A 12,582-nucleotide genomic window follows, 5' to 3' on the forward strand; every position below is an offset into this window, starting at 1 on the left:
GGTGGGGGAAGAGATCATTTCTTCACTAGAGACAGAAATGCTGCCCACTCTCCCCACCCCAACAATGACTCCCTCGGTCTTTGTAAGTGACTAGACTTAACGGAGACTAGATTGCCAACAGAGCATGGGGAAAAAAAAGGAGTGATGGCAGGAAAATCACTAATAAAATAGGCAATTATTTGTGGAGAAAATTGCCAAGAGAATCAAAATCCCACTTAGGTAGACTTCAGAGAGAGGTAAGACCAAACACTTGAGTCTGGAGCCTATATTTGCCATTTGTTCAAGACATAAATTCCTAACATTACAGAAGTTGCGTGCTATAATTTACTATGATGAACCAAAACATTTTCACAATTTTGCTAAGAAAGAAAATCTTCTTCACACTAGAGGACAGATAAAATCTGTCATCTATAAACTGTCTTATTGAGCTAAAAGGGAATTTAAAGACTTTGTACGCAAAGGGTACCCCTAAGTTAGACCTAAAATCCTTACTGGTAGTTGGTAACTATGGCTGCAGAAAAAAACCATATCACTTAGAAAATTAAAGCCGACTGGGAACCAGGCTGAAGCACACTAAGGTGACTCATCCCCCGAGTGTTGGGTGAGGGCTGGGGAGCATATGGAGGTGGCAGACGCCAGTTGCCTACCCAGCAGCCATTCTTCCCTCCTCTGTAAGAGAACACTGGGCATTGAGGCCATCCATCTGTGAGACTACGTTTCCCAGCCTCATTTGCAGATTAGGGGTATGGTCAAGGACGTATTAAAAGAAGTCACCACGTGGGGCCTTTGGGAAAGCTTCTTTGTCCAACTTCCCCCTCTCATTCCTGCTCCCTGAATTGTGGGTATGATGTCTGGGAATTCAGCGTGCATCTTTGACCATAAGGGGACAGCAGAGATGGAAACCATGTCTAAGGCTGGTAGAACAAACAGGTAAAAGGAGCCAAAATATAAGTCAACACACCAAGAAACGAGAAGGCACTGACCCTTTTATCAAGGGAAAGACAATCAACAGGTGCCAACCTCAAGATGACACGGATGCTGGAATTATCCGACGTTTACAGCACTTACTATAACCACCCTCCATGAGGTTCTTCAGGTGGGAGGTGTTATGGGCTGAACTATGTCCACTCAAAATTCCTATGTTGAAGCCTGAACCCCTAGTGTGACTGTATTTGAAGATGGGGCCACTAAAAAGGGAATGAAAGTTGCATGGGGTCATCAGGGTTGGAGCCTTAATCCCACAGGACTAGAGCTCTAAATGAAGGGCCACGAGGGCGTGTGTGTGCCTGCCCGCTCTGTCCTGTGCATGAGCAGAAGAAAGGCCATGGGAGACACAGAGAGAAGGCAGCCCCTGTGAGTCGGGGAGAGTCCTCACCAGAACGGCATCTGCCAACACCTCCAGTCTCCAGAACTATAGGAAAATAGACTTCCATTCTTGAAGCCACCCAACCTGCAGTATTTCATTATGGCAGACCGAGATAATATATAATACGAGGTTGGTGCAAAAGTAATTGTGGTTTAAAAGGTAAAAAATAGTTGCAAAAACCGCAGTTACTTTTGCACCTACCTAACAGAAGGTAAATGATTATAAGAAAGAAACCTGGAACTTCAAGAAAGAAGGTAAAATAAGAGACCTGGCAAACGCCTGGGTAAATACCATAGACTATTTCTCTCCTGTTAAGATCTTTAAAATATGAATGATGGGTGAAAGCAAACACTGAACACTGTCTGATGGGGTTTTCAATGTACACAGATGTAAAACATACAGCAACCTCAATATAAAGAAGGGAGCGTGAAAGGATCTACGTGGTGATGAGGTTTCTACATTACACTGGAAGTGGTCAAAAAATGTGCGAAGTATATATGATACCCAGAGCAACCACTTAAAAATCTCATATAATGAGATATATAGTCAGACACTCAATAGATACATTGAAAAGGAAAATTAAATTTGTGTGCAACTAACAGTCTCAAAATAAATGAAACAAAAACTGACAGAATTGATGCGAGACATGGACAAATCCACAATTATACCAGGAGCATTCACCTCTCTTGGTAACTGATGGACCAAGCAAGATAAAAACAACACGTAGAACATGATTGATCGACCAGCCTGACCTGACTGAAATTCACAGAACACTCCACCCAACAACAGCAGAATACACACTCTTTTCAAGTGCACGATGAACAATCGCCACGAAGACTAGGTCATACACAAACTGTAACAAATGGAAAATAACTGAAATTATACTATGTTTACAGATCAATATCAACTAGAAAACAATAATAACAAGATATATGGAAAACTCTCAAAATATTTTGAAATTAAAGAGGAAATCTCAAGAGAAATTTAAAAATATATTGGACAATGAAAAGGAAAATGGGACATATTGAAATTTGATGGATGAAGCCAAAGCACTGCTCAGAGGAAAATTTATAGCATCAAACACTTCAACATACAATGGAGATAAACCTATAGGCCTGTGTGGATCAAGCCCACAGATGTGATTCCAAAAGCACCCCAACTTCTTCTGAGAGTTAAATAAAGTTGTACGTGTTAAGGCAACTACATAGTAGGTTTGCTCAGTAAGTATATGATGAATGAAAGAACAAACGAACAAAGAAATAAACAACTCGGGCAATAAACAAAGTTCCAAGTAGGATAACTACGAAGGACTGAAGCATAATCCTAGATAGCTTTTTCAACTCTAAGAAATAACTAAGATCCATTCACTCGCTCTCTGGGGCAGTCAATAGCACAAACCTCTCGTAGCAGGAGCTAGAAAGTTACTGGAACCCGACATACACCTGGTTAACACCTTTTATTAGTTGTAGCAAAACGCCATGTGTCATAATGGCACTTCCTCTTTATTAAGCAGAAAACTATATTAAGCAGGGAAAAAAGGGGCAGCAATTTTTCTCACGCTCACCTACATTTGTTTACAGTCCAATCTAATGTCACCCAGAATCCCTGGCTGGTCTGTGGCCAGAGCTTGCCCGTGTTCTCAAGACAAAGAGGTTTACAGGCCATGGCTCAATAATGTTAGGTTGCTTAACTCACTTCAGGTTGCCCCATCTTCCTGTAAAAATAAGTTTGTACACAGGTGACTCCCTCCACATTGACAAGCACAAAGTGAAGGGAAGGAGAGAAAAGGGAAGAAAACCAATACTTATTTACTCAGCACTCACTGTCAGCCAAGGTACGTAGTGTGATCAAACAATACGGTGAATGTTTAAATAAAGAAAATTTATTATAGTACAAGACACGTTGCCATTAATTCCCTTGAAATACTCCCCCTTCCTTCGAACACACTTACCCATCGTTCTTGTCACTTGCTGAAGCAGCTCTGGAACGTCCTCTTTCATGAGTATCTTCAGTTGCGCTGTTGTGGCTGCACTGATGTCCTGAATCATCAAAAGTCACTTGGTGCCAGATCCAGTGAATAAGGTGGATGAGGACACACCATAATGGTTTTATTTGACAGAATCGCCGTACCAGCAGCGATGTGTGACACAGAGCGTTGTCATGATGGAGGATTATTTACGGCACACTTTAAAACACACCTTCTCTAAACCATAGCTCACACCTGACTGACTGCACCGAACAAGTTGAAACTTGTCCCACACTGTTACTAAGGTTCGTCGCGTCGCTCCCCGTATTGAAGATCCTGCCTTTCCGTTGGATGGCACTTGGCAGCAGCATCCACCGTGGTTTGTGATCACAACGGAAAGGCTCCATGTCACATATCACTTCTTGTACAGCATTTTCGTTCAAATAAAAATGTTACAGTGTGTCCTCATCCATCTTATTCACCAGATCTGGCACCATGTGACTTCTGGCTCTTCCCCCAAGTTAAATGATTCAGGATATCGAGGCAGTCACGACAGCGTCACTGAAGACACTCAGGAAAGAGGACTTCCAGAACTGCTTCAGAAAGTGGCAAAACGATGGGATAAGTGTGTTCAAAGTGAGGGGGAGTATCTTCAGGGCGGTTAATGGCAATGTGCCTTTTACTGTAATAAAATTTTTTTTAATTTAAACATTCACCGTATTGTTTGATCACACTGCATACTTTACACACACTGGTTCATTTAATTTTCTCAACAACTTGTAAGACAGGTACAACCATCCCCAAAGTACAAATGAGAAAAGGAAACTGAAAATTCAGGTCTCTCCACACCACTTGAAAATGGTGAATCTGGACCATGAGCCCCATCGGCAATTCCGTTCAGCGGGGTATGTTACAGAACATTCATCCCATGAACACTGGGAACCAAGCTCTCTGAAGTCCCCACCCGCTCTGACCAAGACCCTCTGAGCGTTCTCACTGAGCAAGGAACACGCAGAGCCAACACGCTCCAAAGACTGAAAATAAATGCCCGTACGGTTTGTGCTTCTCCACGTGTGGCCCCCACTGTGTTGTGATGAATGATGAGAAACCTTTAAACCACAAGAGACAGGAACTCAGCGCTGCCTCTGTGACTTAACCACACCTACATTTCCCACTGAACACACAGAGAAAACATTCGACTACTTCCAGCAAGATCAGTTGTTTCTGAAATTCTGACTCAAGCCACAAGTGTGATTCCAAAAGCACCAACTTCTCTCAGATATATTTTGTCAGCTGCAAAACACCTGATCACATTTATAAGCTCCTGGGTAAAACGAATGTGGTAACTACCAGGAGCCAGTGCTCTTATCAGCTGCTTCTGCAAAACCACGTACTCTGATAATCGGGGTCTTTTATAACCCAGAACAATGGCTGTCAAACTTTCCAGACTTTCATTTAAAACCTGTGGAGCACAGCCTTGTATCCGTGTACAGTGTAAGAGGTAACAGGTAAAATATGTAAGTTTCACAGGCAGGTGCCCAGATGATGGTTACGCTAACAGCATAAACCACAGACCAGCTTTGAAGGTTTGGGGTTTTTGTCTTTTTTGTTTAACTAAAGGCATAAAAGCGTTATAAGTGTTCTGTTTAAAAAACAAAAAAGGTCCCGCATAATTAGAAAGCCTTAGGATGATAATCAACTGCTCACAGAAGAATCCCTCAGGGGTAAAGTGCTCAGCCAGAGCCACTGCCAACTGTGCGCTCAGCCTGTATCGGATGACAGGGGCCTGGGCAGACAGGTCCACATCTGCAGGAGGGCTCCAGGCTGTCCAGGGGCCCTTGTCACCTAACTGCATGGTCACCACCGCAGCCCGATGGCAGCCACATCACCCACTAGCTATTATCACTGTGGGGTCACCTCTGTAACCATTTCCTGAGTGCCTACACGTGCTAGAGGCTGTCCCAGGCAGCTTACACACGTGGTTTTCCTGAATCCTAACCATCCTTCAACGGAGGTATTAATTAGTATGCTCATTTTGCAAGAGGAAATGTGCTCAGCACATATAACCTGACCAAAAGTAACAATGCGACCATGAAGCAGAAAAGGAATTTAAACTCTATACCACTGCTCCTTCTACGGGTTGGTGCACTAATTTGAGTAAGTGTGTATCTAATAGCAATACTTTGTTGCTGTACTTTGCTCAATGGAACCATATTCTCCATACCTAAAGCACAACCGTACTGTGCTTTAAAAAGCATTTTCATATTAATAATTTCCCTAAGTTATCCTTCCAACAGCCTGAGATATGAAAGAATATCTACCACTCAACACAGCAAAATCAGGCACAGTTCCCAGACCAAAGGATGAGACTGCTAAGCATCCCAAGAAAGACAATTTGGTGGAATTACCTTTTCTCTGAAGAATCTCATTCAAGAACACAATTACTCACAGCTGGCAAATTCATCAAAAACAGGATCTACTGTTGTATAATAAGGTTTCTGATACATGAATATACTACCCATAACCACATTTGACCCAGCACCATGGCAACCTGGAAGCTATTTTGCAATCACAAAACTAAAGTTAGGAGACAAAGTGCAAATGTTGAAACTTGGAATGCAAATCTTCTGTTTAAAATTTTTAAAAACTCAAAACCTCGGCTCTTCCTGGGCAAAGGGTTCTAAAGGATGGGTCCAGCCTCTTCCCGGGAGGGGATTCTCCTCCCAGTTCCGCCTGGCATGGTTCTGGGGAAGGGGTGGGTGTTCACGGTGTCCACCCCCCAACACTGACACCATTTACTGAGCACTCAGAATGTGCCAAGCATTCTAGACACATTAGCTCATTGTTTCATTTCTGAAATGAAATAATCACCACAGTGCACAGGAAACATACTTTCTGCCTGCAAGCAAGAAAAACAGGCTTGAGAAACATAGGGAAAAAGCATTTCCCCATTTTCTATTTTTAAAAAATACAATGAAGGGCCGGCCTGGTGGCTCACGCGGTTAGAGCTCCATGCTCCTAACTCCAAAGGCTGCCAGTTCGATTCCCACATGGGCCAGTGGGCTCTTAACCACAAGGTTGCCAGTTCAATTCCTCTAGTCCCGCAAGGGATGGTGGGCTCCGCCCCCTGCAACTAAGGTTGATCACAGCACCTTGAGCTGAGCTGCCTCCCAGATGGCTCAGTTGGTTGGAGCGCACGCGGGCTCTCAACCACAAGGTTGCCAGTTAAATTCCTCGACTTCCGCAAGGGATGGTGGGCAGCACCCCCTGCAACTAAAATTGAACACGGCACCTTGAGCTGAGCTGCCTCCCGGATGGCTCAGTTGGTTGGAGCGCATCCTCTCAACCACAAGGTTGCCGGTTCGACTCCCACAAAGGATGGTGGGCTGTGCGCCCCCTGCAACTAGCAACGGCAACTGGACCTGGAGCTGAGCTGCGCCCTCCAAAACTAAGACTAAAAGAACAACAACTTGAAGCTGAATAGCACCCTCCACAACTGAGATTGAAAGGACAACAACTTGACTTGGAAAAAAGGCCTGGAAGTACACACTGTTCCCCAATCAAGTCCTGTTCCCCTTCCCCAATAAAATCTTTAAAAATAAAAAAAAAAATACAATGAAAAGTACAAAAGTCATTATCTTGGATGGTGGGATTATGGATAACTTATCTTTTCTATATTTTTCGATCTTTTCCTGGTTTCTAAAATAAATACCTTTCAGGAAATGTTCAAACATGTACAAAAGGAATAAGAATATAATGGAACCCAAGTTCCTATCAACTAAGTTCAACGTCAATTATCAACACGTGGCCCGCCCACTTCCCCTCCTCCCTAGTGGATTACTTTAGAGCAAATCCCAGGTGTCATATCATTTCGTCCCCTAAAATACTTCAATTTGTATCTCTAAAGCAGTGCCATTAAAAAGAAACAAACACAAAAGCATTATCACACCTTAAAAAATTAACAATACTCACTACTTTTTTCATCAGAAAAAAAAATATGTTTTCAGAAAATGAGATATTTAAGGGGAAAAAAGAAGAAGAAAATACTCATTACTACCTAAACAGCCCATGTGACTCAATTTCACTAAAGGGTCTGGCTGCATGGCTGCCCCTTTAGGCCGTAAGAAAAATAGGCAAAAATGTCTATTTCTAGTTATCAATGTTTCTGGGGTTTACCTGTTGAGAACTGCTTCCTTGTCTCCCAGACGACTTTTAATTTTACTTGTCAGATAGTCCAAAAAGAGCGTCCAGATATCCAAGCAAGAGAAGTAACCTTCATGAGTAGGCTATGGTGCAAAAGAAATCCAGACAATAAAATTACTTACTGCAAATACTCCGTAGAAACACACCCACCAGATTACTTCCACCAGAAAGTTACAACCATGAGCCTAGATGCCCTCAGCGTCCTGGTAACCATAACTGGTGTCGTACAGTCGGTGTTTCCAATCGGACCCCGTTCACCCTCACAGGACAAGGGTACAATGGGAAACATCATTAGGGAGCGGCTATTTAGGGCAGACACAGTTACAAACACGCCGAGCGAACACCTGTCTTTGATCCGAGACTGCTGAGGAGGGCTCTTACAGATCACCCACTTCAAATCTGTTTTACAGAGAAAAGAACTGAGATCCAGAGACGTGATTTACTCAAGGTCAGGGGAAGGAGTAGGCCCGCTTTCCCCCAGCTAACGCTCTTTCCACGGCAAACCATCAGAAAATCAAAAATAAGTTTCAGTGGCTCCAAAGGTGCCAAGTGGACACATCTGAACAGCAGGAAAGTAACTCAATGTAACGGACTGACAATGAGCTGGTTGAGTCTGACCACTGGACATTATCTCTGTACAAGTAGGGGTGTGCAACACGTAACAGCAAGCTCTAAGCCGGTGCTGATAAGGGCAAAGAAAGGAGAGAAGAGGAAGTGTCTGCAGGGTCCGTGTGCTAGGCCCCCGCACCAACCACTTCCAGAGCCTGGAGATTCTATTTCAGGCGAAACCCAGGCGTTAAGCTCGCCAACATCTAGTCCTTCTCACCCATACTCAGTTTCGCCTTGTGGTCCCCCAACCCCTTACACAGCCACTCAAATTCTTGAACCTGCAAAAGTTCTTTGGTTTTATTTTTCATTGCTTTATGAGCCACGTGATTGGTGGCAGGATCAGATATGGAAAGAAAGAATACCATCGTCTCTTTGGATCAGTTTTCCTTCCATTTCTGATCCATAAGGAAATCCAGTTCACAAGGGCATGTATTGAGTGAGGTGCCCAAGAGGTCCCTGACAGTAGGCGGTCGCACGCGGTGGGAGTTCTGTACCCAGGCTGGTTCTGAGACAGAAAACTGTAACTTAGAGAACGGGCAGACTCCAAGCCCATAGTCCACAGGGCAGCCCCGGAGCCAGACCGCTCTGCTCGGTCAGGACCACTGACAAGCCACCCAAAACACCCGTTTCCTGTCTCTGAAAAATCCAGGAGATGCAATGAAGCAGAATAAGCAGGAAAAACAATGAATGAGCCACGTGGACATAAGATGGGTAGTGATGGATGACACTCAACTGGCACAGCCAGGAAATGTCGTCTCAGACCCATTTTAAAAGTGTACCTGTGCTCAGATTTACTTTTTGGATTCCAGGGCTGATTTACCACTGAAGACCCGGGCCAGTTCCTTCAGGAAACTAGTGAATGACACCACTCTTACCCCCCAGTGGTTCACAGTGGTTGTTATTTGCATTGGTCAGTTTGATCTTCACGATCGTCCTGGAAAGTGGACAGATGTATTTTTTCTTCTTCCCATCTTACAGATAAAGAACCCAAGGTTCAGAAGTGAAGTTACCTGCCCAAGGTGACAAGATAAGAACCAGAACTGGAACCAGAATGTGGATCTGAAGACTCTGCTCTGGAGCCCGCCCTCCTCTCCGAGGCCACACCATCGCAGGCAGTTTTAGGAAGAAGGGGCAACAGGAGAAGCGCAAGACCAAGAAGGAATCGCGGATGATACAATAAGAGAAGGAGCAGGAAGACAGAAAGCATATGCTCATGCAGACACCTCAGGGGCTCGGCAAGCCAGGAGGTGACAACGTGACAACACTGGAGAGCGCTGGGTCTGAAGGGACTGCGGCCAAAACTCAGGTGGCAGAGCGAACGCAGGGAGAGGAACAGAAGAGAGGAGCTGCTAAAAAAAGGTACGGACACCATCCTGTCTTATTACGATGCTTTCAAAGTATGTTTACCAGCACGTAAATGTCTCAGAATTTTAGAAACAAAGGGCCAAAATAGTGAGCACACCCCTAGTAATCCTCTAGACAAGAAGAAAGACGCTTTCCCGCTTTACAGGTAACTACCTATGATAAAGTAAGTTAGTAGATAAGAACTTCAAGCTCTCTCGGGAGGGCATGGACTTTCTTATTCTTAAATCTTACCCCCAAAACTCCCCTCCGACCAGCTCCTGATCCGAGCGCGTCCCCTGCCATCTCTTCTCCACGCTCCCTCTGCAGCACAGGGCTGCCTACCCCTCAGTCAACTGCACGAGCCTGGACTTGGGGACACCAGCCCCCACTCTGTGAGAACCTGTGCCCAGAAAGAAAGGTCCTCACCCAGGAGGCCAAGCGAGCAGAAGGGAACTCGGCTGACAGAGACCTACAGGGAAAGGGGGAAGAAAGAAGCTTGCTGTTTGCCCCACGACCGCATCTAGTTCTTTTTCCAGTGTATAGATATAATATATACAAATACATGAAACCATCACTTTCAGTTCCATGGCAAACTAACAGGCAGGATTCTAGGGAAAGAACCCTAACGGTCGAACGCTGGGAAAGCCCCTGAAGATGCTCCCTGCAGCCTCACTCCTCAGGCGAGGAAACTGAAATCGAAGGAAATTAAAGACTTTCCAAGGACACAGACCCGACAGAAATAACCAGAACTCAACACAGAACTTCTGGTCCAAGTCCAAAGGAGCAAGCGTAAGACGGGCACACTTCAACACACTTGTGTAGCTTTCTCCTATCCCATAATACCAAGGATCCTTTTACACAGGGAGCGAAACTGCAAGATATTCTTTCCATTTCCCCAAACAAGCCCCTCCTTTCTGACCTCAGCACAGGCTCTGGACCTCTCTTGCATTTCTGCTACACTCATCCTGAGGCATCTGTCAAATCCTTCTTTTTTTCTGGGTCCCCTTTTAGATTTCTCATCCTGCCCCTCCCACAACTCACCCCGTCTTCTATTTCTTCCTGGGCCTGGTGAGCTCTGTGTGCTCTGCCTGCTCTGCCCTTACCGGCCCCTCTGTCAGACATTTCGACACCTCTGTACACTGTGGCCACCCTCCCCCGAGCCCTCCCCATTCCCAGGAATGGCTCACCCTTACCATGGGGCACTCGGGCTTGTTTTTTTCTCGCCTCCTAATACATTTCTTTAAATTTTATTAACTGAGTACTCTGACTTCCACGTGCCAGGTACCTCATTGCAGGGCTGGCTCCACACAATCCTTACTCCAAACCCCGTCACACATGCACTCCTCCCAGCCTCGGTCCTTGCTTCGCCTCTAGCCTCATAAAGCCACAAAAGTAGTGGTTTAAACAACCAAGAGAGTCTACTTATAAAATCAGATGCCTCACTAACCCAGAGAAAGAGCTACCTATGTGCCCCCAAAATGCGTGCAGACATGTTCACGTTTGCTGCAGCATGAACTGTGACCATCCAAACGGAAAGCAGCCCGAATCCGCAGTGAAACGGACTTTCAGGTAAAGACTCTATAAGCAAGATGAACGACTGCCACACACACGGATGAATCTCACACGTGTAACATACAGAAGAAAAGCCCGGGAGAACAGAACCAATATACCTTGTGTTTCCACTGAGAGAAATTCGAAAACAGGCAAAACCAATGTGGGGTATCAGAGTCAGGATTTGGGGTACTCCTGGGGAACAGGATGGGAAGGGACAAGACAGGGCTTGTTATGCTCGTTCTGGACTCAGCTGGTGGTTACAGTCTGTTCATTTGGGGAAAATGCATCGGGCTGCACCTGTGCGATTTATGTACTTTCCCGTGTTTGTAATACTTCAATAAAAAGCTGCTTTTAAAAACACACAGGGGGGCACAGAAATAGGGCCCGATGGTAATGTCTCAAACGGGACTGTGGTGATGGCTGCCCAAGTCTGTAGACTCATTGGGCATCACTGAATTAGACAATGACAACGCTGGATTCAGCAGCACCTAACTTTCACCTTCATAAAGCTGGTAAAATGTATACAAATACAAAATACTGGGTCCCTAGACTGCAAACTCAGTGGCAGCAAGGACTTTGAGGGTTAGATGCCCAGCTCCCGAAATATAACAGGAGTTCAAGAAAATATTTGCTGGATGGGGGAAAACCTGGATCCACAAAAACTCAACTCGAGAGCTTCACTATAACCTCCTTCTGGGAAGTTCCCGGGACAGTTTCAGGACAGAACTAGAGGCCTCACTTCAGACTTCCCCTTTAGTTTGCTTCTCCAACACAACAGTGGGTAAGAGCACAGACTCCATGGGTTCAAATCCTGGCTCCATCGGTTACTAACTGTACGACCCTGAGCAAGTTACTCTGTGCCTCAGTTTCTTTCTCTGTAAAACGGTGATGCTGACGATGGTGCTAATGCCACCTACCTCACAGGGCTGTGATGAAGGATAAACGGATTCACCTTCACACAGCACGCACTACGTAAATCTCTGGGAAATAAGGTAGTTCTTTCTCCTGAAAATAACCAAGTAGCCCGTTTGGGGAGGAAGCGCTGGGCCGTGGTGCTTTACCTGGTGAAACGTGTACTTGAACAAAAGCGTCAAAAACTCCACCACAGGGAACTGGGAGTAGGACTCGATTCTTCTCAGGTGAACACTCACGAAGAGACGCACAAAGTCCGTGAACTTCTCGATGTAGCTGAGACGACAAGAAGACAAAGGCGACAGTAAGAAGCCCGGCCACCTCCTTGGAAGAGAACTCAAATTCAATCCAAATTTCTTTCAGTACAGAACTGTACAGATTGATATTTTCAGTTAAAAATATAAAGGCCTGCAACAATTACCTACAGGTCAGGCAACCCTTCATTCCATTACCACCTGAAACATAGCAGAAAAGCAACTTTAATCCTCAGACACCACACACGAAGGCATCTTATCAGCTAGTGCGCTCAGATCGCCTATCTCATTAGTGTTATGACCCAGCGAAAGGGAATGGTACTAAAAAGGCGAGGGACACAGTGTGTGTGTCATTTCAATGTGGTAAGTCTGGA

At 45.0% G+C, this 12,582-nt stretch overlaps 1 protein-coding gene across 2 annotated transcripts in view; it reads right to left on the bottom strand.

The window, feature by feature from the left end:
• The window catches only part of XPO6 (exportin 6), a 100,028-nt gene that overhangs the window by 35,161 nt on the left and 52,285 nt on the right, over positions 1-12,582 (bottom strand). For both annotated transcript variants that reach the window (XM_019754694.2, XM_074322979.1), the window contains 2 exons: positions 12,104-12,230; positions 7,509-7,618 (listed from right to left, as the gene is read on the bottom strand). In XM_019754694.2, the coding sequence (XP_019610253.2) occupies positions 7,509-7,618; positions 12,104-12,230 (237 nt within the window). The remainder of the gene's footprint in view (positions 1-7,508; positions 7,619-12,103; positions 12,231-12,582) is intronic.

The sequence above is a fragment of the Rhinolophus sinicus genome, linkage group LG18, assembly GCF_036562045.2.
Source record: "Rhinolophus sinicus isolate RSC01 linkage group LG18, ASM3656204v1, whole genome shotgun sequence".
Lineage (NCBI taxonomy): Eukaryota > Metazoa > Chordata > Mammalia > Chiroptera > Rhinolophidae > Rhinolophus > Rhinolophus sinicus.